Source organism: Puma concolor, chromosome C1 (assembly GCF_028749965.1).
Source record: "Puma concolor isolate L17-30 chromosome C1, mPumCon1.1.hap2, whole genome shotgun sequence".
NCBI lineage: Eukaryota > Metazoa > Chordata > Mammalia > Carnivora > Felidae > Puma > Puma concolor.
In genome coordinates this window covers 18,099,102-18,123,957 of record NC_141674.1, presented here as the reverse complement: position 1 = coordinate 18,123,957, position 24,856 = coordinate 18,099,102, and the positions used below count along the sequence as shown (strand labels likewise).

The 24,856-nt window shown below is 48.3% G+C and overlaps 1 protein-coding gene and 1 long non-coding RNA gene across 4 annotated transcripts in view; one reads left to right on the top strand and one right to left on the bottom strand.

Annotated features, from left to right (window-relative positions):
- GRHL3 (grainyhead like transcription factor 3) overlaps nucleotides 1–5,747 on the bottom strand; it is a 35,165-nt gene extending 29,418 nt beyond the window's left edge. For all 3 annotated transcript variants that reach the window (XM_086716039.1, XM_086716040.1, XM_086716041.1), the window contains exon 1: nucleotides 5,492–5,747. In XM_086716039.1, coding sequence (XP_086572165.1) covers nucleotides 5,492–5,508 — 17 coding nt within the window. In that variant the 5' untranslated portion in view covers nucleotides 5,509–5,747. The remainder of the gene's footprint in view (nucleotides 1–5,491) is intronic.
- A 14,670-nt stretch (nucleotides 5,748–20,417) lies between these two features.
- On the top strand, nucleotides 20,418–23,575 carry LOC147577842 (uncharacterized). Its single transcript, XR_015254141.1, has 4 exons — nucleotides 20,418–20,721; nucleotides 21,727–21,842; nucleotides 22,987–23,282; nucleotides 23,470–23,575. It is a non-coding gene; the product is annotated as an uncharacterized LOC147577842 (long non-coding RNA).
- The last annotated feature ends 1,281 nt before the right edge of the window (nucleotides 23,576–24,856 follow it).

Here is a 24,856-nt window from a genome sequence, read left to right as displayed (position 1 = left end):
TCTCACAGAATTATTATGATAGCTACTGTTCACTCGAGGGCTTAACAAGCACCAGGTGCCGGCCCAACAATTTCTAGTCATTGTTTTATTTCATCTTTGCAGCTTTATGAGGTATTACTGTTGGAAAATGCAATGAGATAATGCAGGTAATCAGCAGAGTGCTGGCACATAATAATGTGAACTATTATCATTATTATTACTCACTTTGTAGGGCAGCCCCCATCAAATTGCACGACAACTCACAGCCTCACCTTCTCCTACCTGTAAATGGGACACCTCCTCCTAGCAGCAACAGGAGACTTAAAGCTTGGAGATTCCCAGATAAGAGGGGCAGGCATTGCCAGCTTCATCATCTGGCTTCAGGTGGGCAAGCTGAGGGCGGTCAGGCTCCAGCCAGCGCTTCTGGTTGCACGCAAATTAATTATGTGCCATTTTCTAATTATAACAGAAACTCGCTTTCTCCTCTTTGAAAAATTCTGCCCTCTATGGGAATTTTTCTTTCGTGCTATGTCCTTCTCATTTCCTGTCCAATTTTCTTGTCCCTCCCCCACTTTTTTTTTTTTTTTAATTTTAGGGAGTGAGTGAATGAGTGTGTGAGCAGGGAAAAGGGGCAGAGAGAGAGAGAGAGAGAGAGAGAGAGAGAGAATCTTAAGCAGGCTCCAAGCTCAGTGCAGAGCCCAACATAGGGCTCGATCCCACTACCCCGGGATCATGACCTAAGCCAAAATCAAGTCAGACGCCCAACCAACTGAGCCACCCAGACACCCCTTGTTCCCTCTTTCAATTGAGATGTGAAAGAAATTGAAATCCACCTCTAAACCCAGGGTGCCACATCCCTTCATTCATTCACGCACTGATTCATCCAATAAACATTCACTGAGAGTTACCCTATAATAAGCCCTGTGCTGGGTACTAGGACACAAAGGTAAACACCACGCTGTCCCTGCTCTCAAAAGTTTCCAATTCTTGCTGCCCGGGTGCTCCACCCACCAGTGAAATAACACCAAATATTGGTGAGATAATTTCCCTTCAGGACATCCACTAGGTCAGTTCTGAATTTTTTAGAAGATGAAAGGAAGCCAGGATTATTTGCTCCATGTTGCAAATGCTGAGCTCCCAAGAGGGGAAGGGCAACACGGGAAGGAAAAGGAACTGCTATTTAAAAGCATCAGGCCCCGTGCCTTTTCATTCTTGTACTTGACCTGTTGGGGGGCGGGGGGGAGGCATATTATCACTAATTTACACATACAGCACTGACACCTAGAAAGGTTAAGGAGCTCAACCAAAAGTCACCTGGTCCCTACATGGCAGAGCTGGGCTCAAACACAAGCGTGACCCCCATAGCAACGAGCTCTCAGCTTGCTGACCAAGCAACTACGTGGCAGGTCAGAAGAGGATCTGGGAACCTCTTGTCTCCCAATCCTCTGCCAGGTCTTCTAGGCCAATGGTTCTTAAACTTGAACATGCATCAGAATCGCCTGGAGGGCCTGTTAAAACACATTGCTGAACCCCACCCCCAGAATTTCTGATTCAGTAGGTCTAGGGTGAGGCTGAGAATTTGCATTTCTAACAAGTTCCCAGGTGGTGAAGATGATGATGCTGGTCCAGGAACCACACTTGGAGAACATCAGTTTTAGGTGAACCAATAATTCTCTGCAAAATAATGGCTCTCTCTCCTCACCTTCCCCATTTCAAAAGTAACATAGGTATGTAAAACCACAATATACAAAATGTAGAACACAGAGCAAATTGGAAGCAGAGACTAGAATTCACCTGCATTCCTCCACTCAGAGATAACCACTATTAACAGGTTGGCGTATCTCCTCCTCTTTTTTCAATATCTGTGCAGATAGGAAGCAGGGTGACACATTGGTGTGGAACATCCTTCTAGCCCCTCGGTTGAGACCCGGTGAAGATTCCAGCTCTTCCTGGAGATCTCGAGCAAGCCTGGGGCAAGCCTCAGACCCGTCCTTGAGCAACACTGCACTTACGCTCCCATCCTCACTGGATTGTTGGGAGAGTTAAAGGAGATCATGTATTTACCAAGCACCGGGCACCGTGTCTGCTGTGGAGTCGGCCCCTCGGGTCAATGCTTGGCTGTTGCTTTTGTTTTCACCAAAGGGAAAGCTTCCAGTATGTTATTTCTGTTTCGGCCCTGTGGCCCTTCCTCCTGTCCGCCCTTCCTCCGGCTCGGCTTCCTCTGGGTGGACCCCCGACGCCCCCTTTGGCTCCAGGCACCTGACCCCGGGCCCTCGCTGTGCCTGGGCAGCCAGTGCAGTGGCAGGAGCCTCGGGAGCGTCCCGCACCCGGAGCCGCCGCCGTTAGGGTTGTCTCAGCCTCAGTCCGCCTGTTTTACAGGCCGAGCTTAATGAGGGCTCTTAACTTTTCATTCACCAGCAGCGTAACTCCGACTTTTAATAACACACCTTGTGCACGACAAAAATTTGCTCCTGGCAATCATGGTTTCGACCACAAAACCGCAGTGGGGAGGCGTTCCTGGTTAACTCTTTCAGCGCTCCAGGCAGTCTGGAGCCTGGCGCTCCTGGAGATCAGATGGAGCGGCGACAGAGGCCTGCGGTCACCCACTGGGACGTCCCCTGTCCCCCTCCCACGGGCAGTCCCGTCTCTCCAAGGCTTTCGGGAGGGAGAAAATTCTAGGCGGCAGGTGGGCTCTCAGTCCGAAGACCGTGCAAGGCTGGAGGAGGGAATCCTGGTGCGCCTCGCTCACTTCACTCTCTCTCCTCCACTCGATTAGACCTACTATGTGCTGATCACTTAGTCTCCTAACGCTTCATTTCCTCCTGGGCGGGGCGAGCCAGGGCAGGTGCGCCAGGCACACACTAGGCCCCCGGGGCAGCACTCTACTTGTAGCACCAAAGGGGCCCGAAGGACCCACAGCAACCGGGATAAGACCCCAGGCTGTAAGCCGACCGCCCCCTCAGAAAGCCACGGCGGGCTGCGCGCAGGCGCCCACTGCGTCCCGCAAGAGGAGCGCGCCAGGCCGCGACTTCCTGCGCCTCGCGCAGCCCCAGGATCCCTTGCGGCGGCTCTAGCTCGGGGGCAGCAGACGGCGCCCACTGGCGGCACCCGAGGCGGCCTGCGTTGGCCCCGAGGCAGGCAGACGCACCGGGCAGGCGCTGGGCCCGACCACATGAAAGGCTGGAGTGCTCCACCCGCAAGCCGCCTCGAGCGGGGTTCTAACTACGCGCCGCCATGCACCCCAGGACCCGGCCTTCGAAGTGCCGCCTTCCACCCGAGGCCTGCCCCGAGCCGGGTGGCCCGCACGCCGGAGCGCATTGTTTCCCCGGCCAGGTGGGTGTGCACAGCCCATGTTGGACCGAGGAGGACACAGAGGGTCAGAGGGGAGAAACAAATTTCACCAGGATCCTGCGGTTGCCAAGTGGCAGCATTTAGTCCTACACGAGCCCGGCTTTTCCCACCACACCAAGGCCTGGCAAGAGTTCATCACACTGTCGGAGCTCAAGATGGACGCTAGAACCAGCCCTCCTAATTCGGCACTTTGAGGGGGGGGGGAGGCCGGGGGGGGGGGGAATTCGGCAGCCAAGCCTGTGGTCACAGCAGCACCAGCAGCAACTACTCAAAAGTTGCAAGCCAAGCACTTGATACCCTCCCCCCCCCCCCCCCCCCCCCACCTTATCCGTAAGTGTAGCCCAGCCCCAGGGCACTGAGGCTCTGTCCTTGTAATCTCAGATGGTGGCTTCCGAGTCTGTCTGCAATTACTCTGCGGGCACAGGTTCCCCTCCCCCTCCCCCAATCGGATCAGAGAAGTGTCCACTGTCAGCTGATCAGACTTCAAACCCAAATCATTAAGAAGGAGAAAATCAGGAAACCTTTCTGTTCAAGTATCCCAGCTTCAGGACCTTACCAACCCCTCCCCCCACCCCCCCAAAGGGGCACTAATGAGCAGATTCTGTCTCCAGCCTCTGCAGTGTTAACCAGCAGATCTACAAGACCTAAGATTTTTGTTTTAGGAGTGTGGAAAAATAAAAAGCAAGAGGCTCATAAATACTCATCGGTTATTTCTCTGTGAAGTAACAAGGGTATTGTTAGTTTGCTCCTTATCAGGCTTTAAACCAATCACTTTTCCAAAGTAGTTGGGTCCCCCAACAACTCCACTATGGCACCCACAATTTACAAGTGAGGAAACAGAGACTCAGGTAGGTGAAGTGACTTGTGCAAGGTCACACAGCTCAGTAGCGACAGTTGGTATTTGAACCCAGGTGTTGCCTCCAGTGCCCCTGCTTTTATTCCAGTTGTCAACACATCGTCAACCCCAGGGAGTTTGTTAAGTGAAATCTGATGCCCAGTCAGTGTACTATGGACATAGTTGGCTAATCCAGGAGAACTCAAGAGCTAGCGGGTGTCATGGAACACTGTCTGCAATTAGGACCCACCAGTTGCCCCCCGCAGGTCTCATGTTCTTAAAACAATTTATTGAGGAGTAGCTAGAAAAAAAGATGGTTCCGCCCTTGTCTCTGCCCACTCACCTCTGAGCATAGCAAGGAGAGTCTGTGGTTTAGAAGCCTGGCATCTGCCAATTCCCTGAACCCAAACTAAAGCAGCCCAGAATCCCAGCTCCAAGCCACCTTCTCTGAGGTCTAGACCCTAAGCAGGGGGTCCATGGTGAAGATCAGCATCAGCCAGTGGGGAGTCTAAATCTCACTCATATGGGCAGGAAGGCACTGCATCCTGCCAGGCAATGGAGATGACCTCACTGAAAACCACATCTCAGCTTCTTCAGACTTAGAACTGCCTCTGAATAAAATCAACTACATTTTGTTAATGCATCTTCAGACCCGAGCTCTGTGCTTAGCATTTTACAGTTTTTATCACACACAACTCTGTCAGGAACCCTACAAAACATTCTTGTGCCCATTTTCTGGATGAAGTAAATGAGGCTCAGGTGAGCTGAATGACTTGTCCAAGATCACATACCCCATAAGGAGCAGAGTCTGGATTTGAACCTAGGTCAGGCTGACTACAGAGCCCATATGTTTAAACACCACTCTGTAACCTTCCCACTTGGGACTGTTCCAACCCAACAAACAAGCCCCTTTAGAGAAATCCAGCTCTCCGCCTAAGACTGCTCTTAGAACTACCTCAAAGAAGTTCCTTTTGTCAAGAAGATAGCCTAGTTGGGATTGGAGCTGATTTCTGAGTCCCTTTAAGAGTATTAGAAAGTGGTGCCGACAGCCTTCGCGGTTTCAGTCCTCTGTGTTTCCCTACCTGGCTCGAAACTGCTCAGCATGGAGAGAGAGAGAAAAAAACCTATTTTCCCAGGGAAACACTCAACTCTAGCTTGAGATGGGGCTTGCCTCAACACGTCAAAGTGAGATCGTCAGCCCATTCATTTACCCTTACAAATTGCTCTGTGAATCCTGGCGCCGGCCTCCCTGCGCTTCCCCCTTCTGGAAACCCCACGGAGCCTCCATGCTCAGAGAGCGCCAGGCATCCACCAATGTTTACTCACTCAAGTTCATTCGACATCTTCTTGCTCCCAGGCTCCCAAGCTCAAAGATGAAGACGGGCACCAGCACTGAGGCTCTGCTGACCGCTTGTCTCTAATTCTTGCCTGACACAGACATTCCCTGCCCAGGGAAGTGTTTGATTTATGTTGAGGTTTGAGTGTCGGGATTTTGCTGACAGGTAGGTTCCCGGCAGCGCTGGTGCTGATTGGCTATGGGTACAGGTGCCGGCGACAGCAGGTATGCCTCAACAGGTGCAGCTGTTAACTCTTGGCCTGCCGCATTGGGGGCGGAGCCAAGGGGGGCCGGCTAGGTGGAGCTGGCCAATTCCTTCCTAGGTGTGGGGGTGGGAGGTGGAGAAGAGGGAGGAGAGAGGGAGGGGAAAAAAATGTTGGAGAGAAGATAGAGGAAAAGTACAGAGACAGATACTTGGCCAAAGGTCGATTTCTGTTTCTAGTTAGTATCCTGGATACTTGGGAACATCCCCTCAATTCCTTTGCCCCTTCCTCTACCCAGCATCAAATACTTCAGTCACTGGGGAATTCTCAGAGAGCCGATCTCCCCGCCCCAACCCCACCGTATGGGGGGGGGGGGGGCTCCTGTGTGTAAATTCCCTTTGTTTTTCGGAGCTTTCCCCTTAAGATAACAGTATGTTATTTTTGAATAATCTTACAGTTATTCAAGTGAGTTCTTTTGATTCTCACAGTAACCCACCGTGGCTGATATTATTACTGCACCCCCTTCCTTCCCAACACACTTAACAGGTGAGGAAATGGAGGCGGGAGAGGTAAATTGACTTGCCCAGGGGTAAAGCTAGTTGAGTGTCAGAGCCCAGATCTGAATCTTCAGTCCTCTCCAAGTCTGGCTGTCCCTTAGAGCTGAAGTCAGTGGCCGCAATTCAACAGATGATTTACTGAGCACCTGTTGTGTGCCAGGCCTTACTCTGGGTTCTGAGGAGACGGAGGCCAAGAAGACAGGGTCACTGTTCTTGAGGAGTCTACAATTGGAGTGTGTGTGCATGTGGTGGGGGGTGGAGATAGGGTGGGAAGCAGCCTTTTATTTGGTGTGATACAGATCTGAATGAGAGATGAGCAAACCAGATACCTTTGGCCAGCACAGAAGGGATGGAAAAGTTGAAGTCCACCACCTCTGAAGCCTTAGCTAGCTGGTCATTTCACAGAGCCTAATAAGCGCTTTCTTCCTCATTGGAAACACAGGAGAAATCAGATACTCCTCAGACTAAGTAATTGTGGAATAATTGCCATGAGCTGGCTCTGTGAGGAACAAGGTTGGTAAACCCGAAAGATCCACAGACACACTTAGGAGAATGCTAGAGCTGTTTTTAGAGCTTCCACCAGGATTAATTTGAAATTAAATCTAAGCTACAGATCTTGGTATGTGTTTTTTCCCTCTCTCTTTCTGTTCTCTGCCCACCCCCTCTTCCCTTTTAGCAAATTATCTCTTTGCTCTGTCTTCCTGGGAGCCTCGCCTTGGCCCACTCCTTTCTCTCTCAGGGAAGGGTGCGGTTTCAGCTCCTCCTGCCAATATGATGGAGGTTTTCAGGGTAAAGTCAGAATCTGAAGAAGCCTTCTCAGGGTGAGGTCAGGACTGTGGAGAAAGGGTACTGGGTTTGAGAAATGTCAGAGGTTGGTTTCTCACTGGAGGCTGTGTTGGTGGCAGCCAAGGGGACCCTGACGAATAACAGTAAATAGTAATAGTAATTGCTAATAAAGTCATCAGCTCAGAGTAGGCCTTCCCAGTTGCCCTTGTTTTTTCTGGGTAATGGGGGGGGGGGGGTTTGTTTTTTGTTTTTTAATTTTTTTAACATTTATTTTTGAGACCGACAAAGAGCACGGGCAGGGGAGGGGCAGAGAGAGAGGGAGACAGAATCTGAAGCAGGTTCCAGGCTCTAAACTGTCAGCACAGAACCCCTTGCGGGGCTCTACCTCACGAACTGCAAGATCATGACCTGAGCCAAAGTCGGACACTCAACCAACTGAGCCACCCGGGCCCCCCAGCTGCCCTTGTTAAAGTCACATTCAGTCACTATATCACACCACTTTATTCGGCTCGCTGCAAAACTCTTACAGCTTTTTTATATTTTTCTGATTGTTTATTGTTCATCCCCCCCCCCCCTTTTTGGAATGTGAACTCCATTAGAGTAAAGACCTTGTCTGTCCTGTTCGCTTTTGAACCTCCAGTGCCTACTACGGGTCTGGCGGACGGTAGGTGCTCAGATAACCACATATCAGACGTCGTGCTCCGCCGTTACGTGCATCGTCTCACTTAATCCTCATAGGGACCCTGTGAGAGGGGCGCTTTGATTGTCCTTGTTTTAGAGATGAGGAAACAAGTACAAGTGACTAAGTTACTCAAGCTGCAGAGCTTAGAAGTGTGGAGCTGGAGCTGGGATTTGATCCAAGAACAGAGCCGGTGTCCAACCACTTTGCAGATGTTATTGGTGGCAGGAGAGCCATTTGGTGCCAGCTGTAACTGCAAAGCTCACTGCGGCCCAAGGAATGGCACACTGGTCTGCCCGCCTCCTGGAAGGCTGGGAGTTTCTGTCAGCTGTGTTGCAACTCACAGGTAAAGGGCTGTGGAGGTGACTCATGTTGGCTGGGCTCAGATGGAGGCTGGGATTCCGGGCGGCGTGTCTGTGCTCGCTGGACTTTTTAAAATGGGTCCTCTCTCTCTACTTCTGGATTTTGCCTCTTTAATCACACACACCCATCTGCAGAGATCAGCAGAGGCCCAGATCATGGGGCAGAGGGGTCCCATGTCTCCAAACATGGGAAGGCACCCTGGGTGGAATGGAGACCATAGACTAATGGTCTAGGGTAGGTAGGCGCGGGCACCATGAGCCAGTTTACAAGGTTACCAGACCCCTCAGCAGAGCTATGCCTCCCAGTTGTGAGGTGTGGGCTGTTCTAGCCCTTCATTAAACGAATCACAGATGCCAAGGTTTGAGAGAGACACTACCCAAGCTTTGCCCACACCCCTTTCCTCCTCCTGTGTAGCCTGGGCATGCCCCAGGGCTAAGCTGGGCTGGCATCTCTCCTCCTCTATGGATTGGCCCAATTCTTGGTTTCTTGGCTGAGAAGATTGAAAACAGAGACCAACCAGTCACATGTGACATAGTAATTATTTTCACAACAGTGTAAGCAAATAATGGTGGCTGCTGTTTATTTCACGTTTGTATGTTGGAAGCCCTGTGCTAAGAGTTACCTATGTTAGCTAACAGTATTGCTCTGAGACTGACAGATCTGGGTTCAAATCCCAGCCCAACCACGTGATGTTGGGCAAATGACTTGAGCTTTTTGAGCCTCAGTTTCCTCACCTGTGAAATAGGGTCATTGTGAGGATTCAATGAGATAATGCACGTGAAGTGCATTCTGCAATGCCTGGCCCAGAGCACTCAGTAATTGTTAGGATAGCCTTTTTTTCTCACTTAATTCTCATGTAAACCTCATGAGGAAGCTGCTGCCTCATTTTACAGGTGAAGAAACTGAGAGGAGTTAAATGATTTCTCAAAAGTGAAAAGCTGATAAGTAAAAGCTGATAAGTAAAAGCTGAAATCTGAACCCACATCTTTCTGCCTCCATTCTTGTAGAACTAGGTTAAGTTAGGGATTGCCCTGGGTTCAAGTTCTGCCTGGCCGCTGGTCACTTCCTAGCTCTACAACTGGGTAAATTTCTTCTCTCGGAGCCTCTGAGACCAGATTAATGAATCACGAAAAGGGAGGCGTTACATGCGAGATGACCCAGGTTTCCTTTTCTAGATTACTTCTGGAAATCCCTCCTTCTCCTTTCCAGATTTATCTCTGAAAGAGTGTGACACTTTTTACGTGTTGGGGAGGGATAAAGGTTAGGACCATGGAGTTAAGTACATGCTAAGAGCAGGAGCTGTTTTGTTTGTCTGCAGAGGCTGTGGACTGCACAAGCACAGTGCCATCTTAGGGTACAAGACTTGCGCTGTTGGACATGTTGGCGCTGCAAACAGTCCTTTTTTTCCTAACACATCAAGACTTCATGGGCATCCAAGACTTAATGAAAATCTGTTGACCTACATAAAAATATTGAAAGGACAAATTCCCAAATGTCAACAGTACTTCTCTGTGGGTGCTAAAATGACAGAATTTTAATTTTTTCCCTATCTTCTCTTCCCTACCAGGTTTCTGCACTGATCTTGCATTGCTTTTTAATTAGAAATACTATGCCAAACTCCAGTTGTTGTTTTTTATAAATATTTTTATTTTTTTAAGTAATCTCTGTGCTCAATGTGGGATTTAAACTCATGACCCCAAGACCAAAGGCCACACACCCTACTGACTGAGCCAGCCAGGTACCCCTACAAAACCCCAGGGGTTTTTTGTTGTTGTTGCTGTTTATTTATTTATTTTGAGAGAGTGAGAGAGAGTACAAGCAGGAGAGAAACAGAGAGAGAGGGAGAGAGCAAGAATCCCAAGCAAGGCAACGCAGAGCCTGACGTGGGGCTCAAACTCACAAACTGTGAAATCATGACCTGAGCCGAAATCAAGAATCAGATGCTTAGCTGCCACTCAGGCACCCCCAAACCCCAGTTTTAATGCCCATTAACTAAGTGGTCCTTCTGTCCCCATTCTTCCTGGAGCAAAGGTAGAGATAAAGATAGTAAAGATGTGGAGTCCTTGCTTGGAGCCTCCCTGTGAAGTGTGTGCATGGAAAATGGGGGCTGCCCAACTTGCAGGTTCGAAGCAGGGAGCTCAGGAATCAGTTCTAATCTTGACTTCATTAAAATGATCATTAATTGAGCACTCACCCTGTGCTACGTGCTTTAGATGCTTTATCCCATTCCTGCCTGTCAAATGGGGTCACATAATCCACTCCAGACGGACTTGACTCCTGGAGCACTGGCCAAGTTACTACAGGGTACCAACTCTGGAGTCAACTGCCTAAGACCTTGGACAAGCCACTTTACTTCCTTGTTACCTGAGTTTCCTCCTCGGTGAAATGATTGCTCTGCAAGTTAAAGGAGATACTGTCCTTAGTACGTGCCATCATCCCTGTACATGCCAGGCACAGTTCTAGGTGCTTTATGTGCAGGTCATGTCATTCCCTGGAGTTCTGTGAAGTAGTTGTCATAATTATCCCCACTTTGCAGAAGAGGAACAGCTCTGAGAGGTGAAGGAACTCCTCTAGGGTCACCTGGCTGTCTGACTAGTGACGGAATCAGACCGATGTCTGCCTGACCCTAAAGCCTTGGAAGCAGTCCTTTCAGCATCCTGAATGCTTAGAATAAAGCCTTGGATGGATGAATGGGTGGTGGAAGGAAAAAGGGAAGGAGGGAAGAAAGGAAGAAAAAGAGATAGGTTGGTTGATAGGATTTGTAAGGTAGGAAGGATTTATAAGATTCTGGAGTGCAGAAAGCACACAAAGAAAAATAAATCTTATGTGGCGCCTGTCCCAGGTCTCAACGTAAGTGTTCAATAAATGTGTTGAATAAATGAAAAACGGATGAACATGTACAATGTACAGAAGCTAATTGACATCCTGGGGAAATCGGCTGCTGCCTTCTACCTCCAACCCCCAAGGAAGACTTGCAAAGTTCGAGTTGCTACACTTCCTCTTATTAGCATATGCCTTTGGACCAGTGACTCATTTCTGGAAGTTTCAGTTTCCCCATCATCCCTCAGTGGGGTTGATTTGAAGATTAAATTAAATAAGATCTCAATGGAAAGCCAGTGGCTAATAGTAGGTACCTAATAAAAGATAGCCGGGGCTATAGGTGAGCATGTAGCTTAGGGTCCTTGGCCACCACCTATTTCTGGCCTCAGTACACGGCTTAATTCACAGCAAGCACTCAGCACTCAGCCTCTGTTAACAGCCCGATGTGTGAAGCTCTTTTCAGTTTAGAATATGTTTCCTATGCTTTATCTCTGGCTTCTCTCTGGCTTTATCAGGATGGAGGTAGTGAAGGGGGGGGGTGGGGTTGGATTTTTGGCCCCATTTGAACTTGATGTTCGGAGAAAACATCCCTACTTAAGAAAGGAGTTTGGATTGGAACCTCAGGTTTTGGATAAAGCATCATCCTGGATACCATTATGGAGCCTGATGGATCCCCAAAGTGCTATCCTGGACATGTGCCTGAAGCTCTGTAAACATTTCATCGTAAAATTCTTTTCTACCCCATCCCTGGACTTTAGTGGAGAAACAGGCCACACGCCCTACACAGAGAATACAGCCCTCATTTGAAAGCATGGAAGAAGCTGCAAGTTGTGCCCGTGAGGGGTGAGGGGTGGGCAGCATCCAGACCCTCTTCGGTTCTGTACTTGAGGTTTTTATCACAGTTCTGCTGTTAACACCACCTGTGTTCCTTCCTGGCAGTGCTTTGGACGGGAAGAATCATTATGGGGTCTAAAACTGTCCTCAAAGCGTCCCTTTAAAAAAGTCAAGAGAAGGTTTGAATACCTGGAAAACAAGCAGGCAAGTGTTGTTTGTTTGTTTGTTTGTTTGTTTGTTTTTTCACTTACCAAGGTGATAAAGATGAAAGAAAATGCCAAACCCCAGTGTTGTTAAGGGTGAGGGAACAGGCTCTCTCCTTGCTGGAGGGAATGTGAATCAGTCCAAACGTGGGCTTTAGATTTTAGCTCATTTTGGATCTAGCAGTTTCACTCATAAGAATTTAGTCTGAGCAAGTAATCTCTGTGGTGCAAAGAGTTATCTGCAAGTTTATGCATCAGAGCATCGTTTATAATCCTAAAAAATTAGAGTTAATATAAATACCCTTCAACAGAAGCTCAGTGATGAATAAGATACCCGAATGTAGTTGCACACTGAGCCAGTTTGAAAGGAGGCCCGTAAAGTTATTTACTGAGTTTACAGCACAATTGTTAGAGTCCTTACTGTAGGCAAGGCACTGGGCTCAGTGTTCTATCTCATTTAATGCTCATGACAACCCTATGAGGTAGCTGCTGTTACCCTTTTACAAACGAGAAAAGGGAGGCCCATTCATGCAGCAACTTACTGAAAGCTTCTGGGTCTAGAAGCTGGGTCTGTTTTCTACTTCTGAGTCTCAAATTCTACTTTTAGTAAATTAGTCACTTCCTGTTTTAAAAACCCATTTATATGAATAGAAAAAGAACAGGAAAGATACACACCAGAGAGTATCAGGGATAATGGGATCAGGGGTCATTTATATTTTATTCTTTCGGCTTACTTATGGACAGTATTTCTTCTGCTAATAAAAAAGAAAAGTGGGGGGAGGGGGGGTGGCGGGCCTGGGTAGCTCATTCAGTTAAGCGTCCGACCTCGGCTCAGGTCATGATCTCGCGGTTTGTGAGTTTGAGCCCCGTGTTGGGCTCTGTGCTGACAGCTCAGAGCCTGGAGCCTGCTTGGGATTCTGTGTCTCCCTCTCTCTCTGCCCCTCCCCTGCTCATGCTCTGTCTGTCTCTGTCTCAAAAATAAAATAAAACATTAAAAAAGAAAGAAAGAAAGAAAGAAAGAAAGAAAGAAAGAAAGAAAGAAAGAAAGGAAAAAGGAAACTGTGGTTTTAAAAAAGTAGCAAATCAGAGAAGGCTTGTCCCTGAGCGGGGGAGGAAGAAGCAGCCAGAGGACTCTTTGGAAAGTCTTTTCTCTGTTGCCAGGAACTGTCCAGAGCAAAAGGCAGCCAGGGAAGGCAGCCTCCATCCTAGGAGGAGAGGGCCCTCTGCAAAGAACAGAACCCACCTGGCTCAGCCCCGGAGGCCCACTCTTTCCAGGCACCTGTTCTCTGGCCTTAGCGACCCATCCCCATTGCCATCATCAGTCTGCATGTTAAAAGGGCCACCGTTAAACAAGGTACTGCCAGGGCGCCTGGGTGGCTCAGTCGGTTAAGCGTCTGACTCCCGATTTTGGCTCGGGTCACGATCTCACGGATCGCTGGGGTTCGAGCCCCAGGTTGGGCTCCTCGCTGGCAGCACAGAGCCTGCTTGGGATCCTCTCTCTCTGCCCCACCCCCACTCCTGCACACTCTCTCAAAGGAACTTAAAAAAAAAAAAGTTACTGCCCACTTTCAAATAAAAGGGAGCCTCGCTAAAAAACACCTATTAATCCCACTGCCACCATGGCCAACAAAGCTAAAAATGTATTTCCCCTTATCATCTGTCTGCAGGGATCCAACTGGAGGCTTGCGGGGTTCAGATGAGGGTTTCCTTGAGGAACTACAAGGAAAATGTCCAAGACCTGGCTTGGACACAGAGTCCTGGTGTGTCAGTGCTGAACAGGAGTGAGTGTCTGGGGTTAGTGGAGTGTGCTCTGGACAGGCTGCCCACACTACCTGGGCACATGTCACGCTGTGGTCAGCTTTCCCTCCCGGGCTGGGTTTATTTATTTACCACCTCTACCTTCGATTTTCCAGATGTTCTGGAATCTCCTCCACTTCAGGACCTGCTGTCTGTATATGTGCATTATTCATTTAAACAACTATGAAGATTCATTGAATCATTAAAAATTACAATGGTAGCTCTTATTTTTTGAGCACTTAACTATATGCCAGACTGTGATGAACACGTTCCCTGACCGGTTTCACTCAATCCTTACAACTGCCCAAAGGTTTAGATACAATCACCACCTCTTATCTTCTAAGTAAGGAAACTGAGGCGTGGAAAGGCCAGGGAACTTGATGGTGTCCTACAGCCCTAGAGTGACCATGCTAGGATTCGAACCTGGGACATTTGGCTCTAAAGCTCAAGCCCTTGAACCACCAGTCGATGTTGCCTCAGCAAGCAGTTATTCAGTAGGCTTAGTGAGGACCTGCTTTGGCCAAGCGTTTGTGCCACGGGCCGGGGGGAGGAACAAATAAGGTATGTTTCTGCCCACCAGGAAGCTTGGTGGGGGAACCTTCACCAAACCCCTCTACTCTGGAAAACCTTGCCTCCTTCCTCTGTCTACAACTGGCTTTCTGCAAAATCGGTTTCCTGATGGAATTTTCAGATTCTCACGTGTTGGTGGACTCCGTGAGAGTGTGCTAATCTCCCCCTCCAGGGGATGCAGGATTCTACTGCAGAGCGTCTGCCCCGCACACGTGCACGTGCACACACATGAACACACGGTAGGGCACCATCTAGTTGAGATCATAGATTGTGGAGCCAACCTTCTTGAGTTCAAACCTTGGCTCTACCGTTTACCACCCGTGGGACCTTACGCAAGTTCTTTGATCTCTCGGAGCCTCCGTTTCTTCATCTTCAAAGTAGGCAGAACTCCTACCTTGTAGGGTTTTAAATGATTGAACACACGCAAAGCATTTAGCACCACTCTTGTGTTCTAAGTCCTGGTAATGTCAGCTGTTGTTGCTGTCATTACACATGGCTTATCTTGCCTCCCAGGGAAACAGTGAGTTCCTTGTCTTGTCTCTTCTTCGGCTCCAGCCACCAGGGCACGCAGCCCAGGGCAGATGTGCCTGGTGATGGAGGTTAGTCACCAGATTCCTCATCCTCAGAGGGGAAGTGAGCATGAGTGTTCTCTCTGCCCAGGCTCTTTCGAAATCTGAGTCATGCCTTGACAACTGTCCCTGGAGAGATGCTTCAGCCTCAGCCCCCTCCCCTTTCACAACGAGCTCTGTCATTCACACCCTCCTCAGTCATGAGCAGACACCCCCAGTATTACCCATTAAAGGGCCCTGAGGACACCTCCAGGAGGAGAAGAGTCTCCGTAGGCAGGTGACAGGGACCTGACTCTCTAGCTAGTGGCTTTGGCTGTGTGGCCATATTTCAAAACTGTTAGTGGCCTCTGAAGTGATTGATGACCCAATATAGGGTCCCACAGTATTTCATTCGGTCACCCTTGGATAACTGACAGCTTATACTTAGCCTCACCTGGATGTGACACGTTTGGGAGCCTTTTGCTTCACCCTGGTCCACTCTCCAGGCTCCCCGCAGCCCAGGAGGTGGTTTGGAGTATTGAGAGTTAAGTTTAGTGTTAATGATCTGAGCTCCCAGGTTTCTAGCCAGACCTGAGTTCAAATCCTGGTTCTGCGTTTTGTTAGCCGTGACCCTGAGCTTGTTTGTCTGGGTCTGTTTCCTCCATCTGTAAAATGGCAGCAGTAACAGTATCTACTTCATAGATGGTTGTGAGGATGAAATGCATGTGAAGCACTTAACACGGCTGCTACCAGTACTGTTGTTACCCAGTGGGGGAGAGAGCACTGGACCAAGAGACAGGAGGTCAAGGTTTGAGTTCCAGTTCTGCTTCTCCTTGGCTGTGTTGACCTTAGGCAAGTTAACTCTTCTCTGAACCAGTCCCTTCAACCGTGAAATGAAAGGTTTGGGTTTGAAGGTCATTCGGGTTCCTTTTAGGTAAGATTTGTGATCTGTGATGTTGAAGGTGCCCCCCGAGAGAAAACAGAACGGAAGAAAGCGTTAGTGCCAGATGTCTTATCTGCCAGGATCACATTTCACAAACACCCGCGACCTGGTGCCATCTTCAAAAGCTGATCCCCCACCTATGTACCCCCGCATCCAAGCAGCCTCTAGGCTAAACCTTCCCAACCCCAAGAACTGTTTGCAAGACCCCACGAGGCTTTCAGGAGCCACAGCAAGGCCCCAGCAAGGCCCCAGGGAAGGTGTGGGGTCAGAAAGCAAAACCTGCATCACAATGACCTGGCCAGCCTCAAACATCACACCCCAGGATTTTGCCCTTACGGACGCCTCAGGCAGGAATCGGTCTTCACTTCCTCAGGACGGATTAGTTTATGGTAAGGGAGGGATGTTTCCCCTGGAGCCTGGGGATGTAGTGATCTGTTATAAAACAGGCCCCGCCAGGGAAATGGAAGGTTTTCTTTTTTCTTTTCTTTTTCTTTTTCTTTTTTTTTTAGTGTAGTGACCTCTGACACTTCCCCCCCCAACCCCCCCACCCCCAACCCCTCGCCTATCAAGCAGTCTGAGTCACCCCCAGCAGGGGACAAATGCTGGGGATAGAGGAGGCGTCTAGCATCCCTGGGAATGAGAGTCCTTCCCCGCAGGAGTGTCCATTAGAGCAGAGCCCCACTGAGTTATTCTTATGCCCTGTTTGACCCCAGGGGGATGAGATGGGTGGGGTTTACAGAAAATAAAAAACAATTGGTTTCAACTAGTTCTACCAGTTTTTACCCCCTACAGTAAAACATCACTTAACCATTTTAACACGCCACAAATTTCCCTTTGCAGAGACAATGGGCTTTGGAGGAATTTATTGTTGGTAAGGAACAGACACACTTTTACAAAGCCCTTAGTGCCCAACGCATGCTAATTATTTTATACCTATTATGTTATTATTTTTTTTTAAAATATTTTACTGTTAGGAAAAAATAGGCTTTTCATTTCCAGGTGGGCAAACTGAGGCCCAGAGAAGTAAAGTGATTTGTTCAAGGAGGGTGTGGAGCTGGGACTTGAACCCGGGGCCGGAATTACCCCAGAACATTAGCGGCAGCCGTAATTTCGTGTGCAAACTTGCCTGAAGCCACCACCTAGGTGGTGATGAGACACAGATCTGCCCATCTTTCACGAAATCTCAGACTCTGTTTTCTGGAAGCGCCACCTGATCATCCTCTGGTCCCCTGACAGCAGGGGCAGCTGCAGCCCAGGGCCTGTGACAGTGTCTGAGCCAGGACAGGAAGGGGTGGAGCTCAGCTTCACAGGCCTCTGTCCGTGGGTGTGGGTAGAGCCCTAGAGATTGTGATGGGGGACCCTGTGTTCCAGTCGGTGGCCAGGAACCTTGGACTCTTTCCTCCTCTTCCTTCTGTCCTGCAACAGCATCCAGATGCAGTCAGTCTTGAAGAGAACATTTCCATAGAATTCTGCATGATGCCTATCCTCTCCAGGCCCCAGTCCAGCCTGAGCCACTTCCTCTTCCAGCTGGGAAGCTTCTTTCTTCTTCCCACTTCCTTGTGAGGCTCAAGCCCACTCCCTTCCCCCACCCCACCCCACCCCACCCCACCCCACCCTTCCTGAGGAAGTAGCACCCTCTTCTTCACAGCTCCTGGCTCTCCTCTCTCTGGCTTTACTGTCCTGGGCAGTTTGCTCCATGCCTCTCCTGGATCTCAATTGCTTTTGAATTCTCTAAAGTCAAGTCAGGAAATCCCACAGATGTGTTTTTGGACAATACAAGAATGCCCAAGAAAAGGTTCTGGGATCAACCATTCGGGTAGAGCTACTCACCAGACCCCCTTAAAAATTAGCAATGCACAGTCAAGTCTCTAAAAGTCCAACAGTTAGGAAATCTGTTTTTTTTCAATGTTTTATTCATTTTTTGAGAGACAGAGACAGAGACAGAGTGTGAGCAGGGGAGGGGCAGAGAGAGAGGGAGACACAGAATCTGAAGCAGGCTCCAGGCCCTGAGCTGTCAGCACAGAACCTGATGTGGGGCTCGAACTCATAGACCGTGAGATCATGACCTGAGCTGAAGTTGGACATTTAACCAACTGAGACATCCAGGCGCCTCAGGAAAGCTGTTTTGTTTGCTTTTTCAACCCAGGGTTTCCCAAACTGAGGTGGCCATGTAATCATCTTCCCTATCCCTACCATATACCTGCAACAACTATAGAACCAGTGGCCCAGTGCAGAACCCACTTTGGGAAATCCTAATGCCAGCCTTCCACCAAAAGCAGTTAATCTTGCTTTCATTGATTTAAGCCTTTCCTGTTTCTTGGGGCTAATCTCACAAAATAAGGGGATGCCTGCCCAATAGGGTCTTCAAGAAAAATATACTTGATGGGGATGAAGATTTTCTTAAGACTTGATGATGATGCCCAGAATAGATTAAGGATTTTCTAGAATGTGGAAGAAGGGAGAGTAGAATTTGAAACAACAACAGACAGGGTTTATCAAATTTTTATTTGTTTTCTAGTCCAAGGACCCAAGCCAGGGATGAAATGTAATGGAGAATGGTCAAACCAGACCCCAGTCACAGATACATTTTTTTTGAGTGAATGAATGAACAGTCTATCTGGTCAAAAAGTTGGGAGACTGAATGGATGCCCGCATATGTGCATGCGTGCATACATGCATGCATGCATGAATGAACGATCCAACGACTGATCCCCTGGCCCCAGACTCTTTCTACTCATTTTATGCTATCTGCTATGGAGATAGATATCTATGTTTCTTCTCAAAACCCACATTTCATCTTCTGTTCAGGAATCCTAGGTGGCTCTCCACTGCCTTCAGGATAAAGTCCACATACTTTGTTTGACCTGGCATTTAAAATCCTGCAAAACAAAACTCCAACCTACCTTTCCATCCCTTTCTCACTATTCCCCATTGGGAACCCAACCCTTATTCTAGCCACACTTACCATTCCCCAAGCATACTATGTTAATCTTTCTCCCTTTTTACCTTTTCTCAAGCTACCTCCTTGGCCCCCACTGTTTACTTACTCAATCCTAGCAATGCTTTGAAGCTCAACTTAGAACCTGCCACCCATGTTAAATGGAAGAAGCCAGACCTAAAAAGAAGACACTGTAAATGATTCCATTTATATGAAGGTCAAGAACAGGCAAAGCTACTGTGGAAAAAACAGAACTGTGGTTGCCTTTGTGACTGGAAGGGGCACAAAAGGGCTTGGGGGGGGGGCAGGGAATAGAAATATTCTCCATCTTGATTCTGGTGGTGGTTACACGAGTGTATACTTCCATCAAAATTCACCAAATTGTACATTTAAGACCTGTGCACCTATCTGTATTGTGCATTTAACCTAAAAATAAAAATCTTACCACTTAAGTCTCCCTGGCAATAATGCACTCCTTTGTCTATTATTTTCTTGAAGCACTGTGTCCATATAGGTAGCACATCACTTATGTAGACTCCCATGAGAATTCTTCATGAGGATGTCTGCCTACCCCACTGGGTGTGAGCTTCCCCCCAGGGCCCTCCCATAGCAAGCACTGAATTAACATTGGTGAGAGTCAGTTGAGGCCAGATTTCTGAAAATAAAAATAACAGGAGCCATCACGTATTAAGCCCCTGCTGTGTGTCAGGCTGTATGCTAAGTTCCTTGCACACATATTTCAATATATATACATGTGTTTAAACATCTATATCTGTATGTATACATATACACAGGCGCATGCATATAACCCCCATGAGATAAATACATAGTAGCCATTAAGTCTGAAAACAGACAAATACTAATAACAAAGAATAACCCAATGTGAACGGTTTAGCTATGTTACATTATAATCCAGGCAAAATAATAGTATATTTCCAAACCTTATGGTCAGCATGCGATTGTGTACATGCGTGTATGTATTATTACCAATCTTCATTTTACACTGAGATACTGAGGCCCAAGGTCACAGAAACGTGTAGTGTTGGCAATAGGATACAAACCCGGGTGCCTGATCTCAGAGTCGTCGAGCTGGCCTATTTCCAAAGTGGCCTCACATAAATCCAAAAGAAATGTGAGCTCTTTCTGGCCAAGAGACTTGAAAGCAGCAGTTTCCCTGAAACTGCAAAGCGCATGCGCGCGCGCCCGTGCGCGCGTGCGTGCGTGCGTGTGTGTGTGTGTGTGTGTGTGTGTGTGTGTGTGTGTGTGTGCACCGAGAGGTGTAAAGACTGTTTGGGGCTCCCACAGCTCCAGGAAGGCGCTACTTAGCAAGAGGAGGTCTTGGGTTTAGGATCCTAACTGCATCATTTATCAGCTGCGTGACATGACCTCCGGCAAGTTATTTAATATCACTCCGCCTGGGTTCTCCCACCTTTGAGGTCATGTAGTAACAGTGCCTGATCTACCTCTTGGTGTTTTAAGGGAGGATTCAATGAGATCATGCATGTAAACCTCACAGCATGTCTAAGTTCTCAGTAAATGCTGGTTAAGTTTATTATTGCCGTTTTGCTATTTTCGGTATGGTTACAACTCCCTGCCCTCCTCCTCCGCCCACGCTCCCACTCCTCCCCGCCCCCCCCCCCCCCCAACAGTTCTTTGGCTTGCTCTCAACGTCTCCCTTTCCTCAGAGGGTGGAAACCTAAGATATGGCCGTCTAAGAGCCGTTGTGACAGTTTAAATCATGAACAGTTATTACAGCAGCCAGCCAGCACAGGGAGTAAAAAGAACTAACCCGTTGGTGGGTGGTGACTAGGGGATCGCTAACTGATTTGGGAAAAACATGAATCTTGGTTTTCTTAAGAATCCTTGCCACCTGCTTTGGGATTCTCCTTGCCTGGTTCATTCTGAAATGAGGTGGTTGGAAGCCTTACATCAAGAGGAATGGGGCCACCGTGACCAGAGTGCCCACCTTTGAATTGCAGGTGAGGTCCAGGCCTTGGAGGTCAGGGGCTGGTGGGTAGACTGAACCCCTTCGGCTGGAACCTAGCCCTTTGGGATCTTGCGTGAGGGGGGCTGGCTGGGGATGAGGTTCCGCTCTTTGCAGGAGTTTGGATCTTGGTGTGCCTGCTCCTTAGCCTGAAACAGCCCTCTGGCAGTTGGAAGGCATGGCAGGGAAAAAACCCTGTTGACAGTTCAAGCTTTTGATCTTTTTGATTTGTAGGGTCAATAGGCCAGTATTATCTGAAGTAAAAATAACCGTGCTCATCGAGAGAAAAAAAAAAAAAAGAAAATGCAGATAAATATAATGAAGACTAAATTAAGTAACAATACATTTAATAAATAACTGAAAAATTTGCATCCAAAGAGAACTACTGTGGGCGCCTGGGTGGCGCAGTCGGTTAAGCGTCCGACTTCAGCCAGGTCACGATCTCGCGGTCCGTGAGTTCGAGCCCCGCGTCCGACTCTGGGCTGATGGCTCAGAGCCTGGAGCCTGTTTCCGATTCTGTGTCTCCCTCTCTCTGTGCCCCTCCCCCGTTCATGCTCTGTCTCTCTCTGTCCCAAAAATAAATAAACGTTGAAAAAAAATTAAAAAAAAAAAAAAAAAGAGAACTACTGTGGCTCTTCCCTACCTTTTTCTCTGCCTACAGGAAGGCCACAGCCCCCGGGGTTAAATGCACAGGCTCTCTGAGCTGGATTCTAATCCCAGCTATACACAGGTGGCCTGGTCTCCTAAACTGTCTGAACCTCATTTCCCCAGTTGTAAAATGAAAATAAAAACCGCATCTATGATATGAAAAAGTTTATTTAGAAGGTTTTTTTTTTTTTTAAAGAAACGATCTATGTTGTAGGATTGACATAATCCCTGTAATTGACTCAATAAATGTTAGCTCTCATCGTGGCAAATATGTATCCTGACCAAAAAAAAAAAAAAAAAAATGATATCACTGCACGGATACTGTTGTTACCTGCTGTTTCTCTCCCATTAGGCAACAACGTGAACCTCTTTCCAGCATGAAATGTTCTATGAAGACCTTTGTATGGAAGACCTGGCCTCATTTACCAAGCACCCACTGAGGGACATTCGAGTTACATCCAGTTTGTCGTTAGTATAATCAATGCTGTATTAACATAACTACAGCTAAATCTTTGTGCCCAGCCACAACTATTTCCCCGGGGCCGGTTTCAAGAGGTAGGATTGCAGGATCTTAAGGGCAGGCACAATTTTATGACATTTAGTCCCTGTGACCGACTGTTCTCCAGAAAGGTGGTACCAAGTTCCTTTCCCACCAGCAGGGAACAAGAGTGATTCCTTCTCCACACCATCACCAACACTGGCCTTTATCATTTTTGCCCATCTTTAAGCAATTATTCTTGAGCAAGGGAATTTCTTTTATCTGTCTGATTCAACTGGGAACTCCCGGAGGGCAGGGCAGGGAGGTAGTCCCTTCATCTCCCTGTAGCTCTGGCACCTAATACATGTTCTACCCACAGTAAACACTCAAGAAATATCTGAACTGAGTCTCAAGCCAAGAGTGACTTTTTAAGTGCCCTGGGCAGACAATTCTTATTAAATGCGAGACCTAGCAACTAAGGATTCTACCTAGATGAGTTCAGGGACTCGACACAGAGGAAGACAAAGGCATTTCCAGAAGCACGGCGCTGATATTCAGATGTTAATCAGCCAAGTGATAAGTTCTGAGATCAGCCTGGGTTGGGGCCACTCATCTGCCAGCAGACTTGCATGAGATCCACTCCTGTTTCAAAGACTTGAGGGAGCTCTGAGCCAGGATACTTGGGTTTCGCACTGTCACCGTTTTGGCGGTGGCCCAGGACACATCACTTCATCCTTTTGGGCCTGGTGTCCCTATCTGTTTGGTGGGGAGCTTAATAGTGTCTCCATCGAGGTATATCAACAACCATGGGGTTCTGCTTCCCTCTCCCTTCCAACACTTACTGAGGGTTTATTATGTGTGCTGGCACTGGGTTAGCATGAGACATAAAGAACTCTGGAAGTCCTGGCTTTAAAACCCTTGCTCTGAAACACTGTCACTATGTGCCCTTGGCAATGGAACTGATGAGACCTGCCTTGGAGGGTTTGGTGGGAAGATTAAATATGCTCATCTGTGCAAAGCACTTAGGACAGTACTTGGTACCTAGTTAAGCACTCAGCCTCAGCAATGATTATCTGATTTAAACTACACGGTGACCCTGTGAGGTAACTATTTATTATTTACCCCATTTTATAGATGGAGAAACATGGGGCAGAGACGTGACACAGCCCGTAAGGAGAAAGCCGGGATTGATCTCCCATCTGTTTGACTCAGGACTTTTTCATTTAGAATAGGAAATATTAATGTTAAAATTGTTATATTAAATAGTAAAGCTGGAGAACGCTCCAGATCCCCTAAGCCAATCCCCTCGCCTGACAAGGCCCAGAGTGGAAGGGACTTGCCCAAGGACATACAGCAGGATGGTGACACAGCAGAGCCGGGGCTCCAGGCTCCTGATGGCCACTCAGGAGCCAGGTGCCCGGTGCCCAGGGGTAAGGAGGCCTCTCCCATTGGGAGGAGCCGGGGAGCTTATGGGGGTGTGAGCATCTCTGCAGCCCCGACCCAGGCCAGGTGCCAGGAGAAGCCACTGTTGTCACTGGCCACTGGAATTATTCCTTTTGTCCCTAATTCTACGTGCGGGTCTGCTCCCAACTCCTGCCTAGATTTTCCTCCCTGCAGCTGCCCTCAGTGCCAAGGACGGGTGACCAAAAGTATCTGCTCTGGCTGCTGAGTCAACCTGTTCTGCATTTCAGGCCCTGAACTACCCCTGCCCCTGCCCACCCCCCAGCGGCTCACGCCTTCCCGGTCTTGTTTGCAGGCTAGTTTTTTGTAAGGATATGTTTTATTTAACCCAACACATGTAAAAAAAAAAAGTGTGATTTCAACATACAGCCAATACAAATAAAGTGTTAACAAGGCATTTTATATTCTTTTCTTGTACAAGTCTTTGAAATCTGGAATTGACTTTACACTTAGCACACATCTCAATTTGAATGCTATGTTTCCAGGGGCTCGTAGCCAACAAATGGAAACAACCCAAATATCTGTGAACTGATGACTAGATACGCAAATGGTGGCATACACTTTCAAAGGAATATTACATATCATTCAGCCATAAAAAGGAGTAAATGCAAGATGAAGGAAACCTTGAGAAACTACGCTCAGTGAAAGAAGCCAGGATCAAAAGGACGTATCTTAAATGACTCCATTTATATGCTATGTCCAGAATGGCCAAACTCCTAGAGACAGAAGGTACATTATGGTTGCCAGGGGCTGGGGGCAGGGGAGAACGTGGAGAGATTGCTAACAGGTATGAGCTTTCTTTCTGGGGTGATGAAGTGTTCTGCATTTAGTGGTGACGGTCGCCTAACCTTGTGAATACACTAACAGCCACTGAGTTGTATACTTTCAAATGGAGAATTTACTGGTATGTAAATTATATCTTAATAAAGCAGCTAGTTAGAGAAAAATACATGAAAAGTGTGATGCAGTCCTACCAAAACAACAAAGTGGTCCTTCATAGGAAAATATTTTACGCTGAGTCAGTTTCCAGATTTAAATATAAGTTTCATTAAATTAAGTCTAAAAGCCAGGTCCTCGGTGGCACTAGCAGGCCCCAGTGCTCTGCTAATCCCCCTCAAAGTCCTAGGCAGTGGGCATTCGGTTCTCCTTTGCTGACGGACACACAGCTCTTAAAGGCGGCACCGCGGTGTGAACCCAGATCCACCAGCTCCGGTGGCCACATTCTTAGCCACTGTTTCCCGGGGTTCATTCATTTACTGAGTGCCCACCGTGGACCTGATATTCATTTGGGTGCCCCCTCTCGCCCGGCCTTCCTCCTCACTGGAGCCTTCCTGCAGGGGTGCGTAATCTCCCGGGAGGTGGCCCCCCCTCAGGAGCTTGCAGCCTCACATCTGAAATGGCAGCTGCGGGGCAGCGGGCCCAAGGGAGGCCCGGGCCACTGGGAAGGCGCTCCTCGCCAGCCACGCCTGGCAGAAGGGAGGCCTAGGCACAGCCATCGCAGGAGCAGGCCCCAGCAGTCAGCCTACTCGCCGTTTCTCCCCAT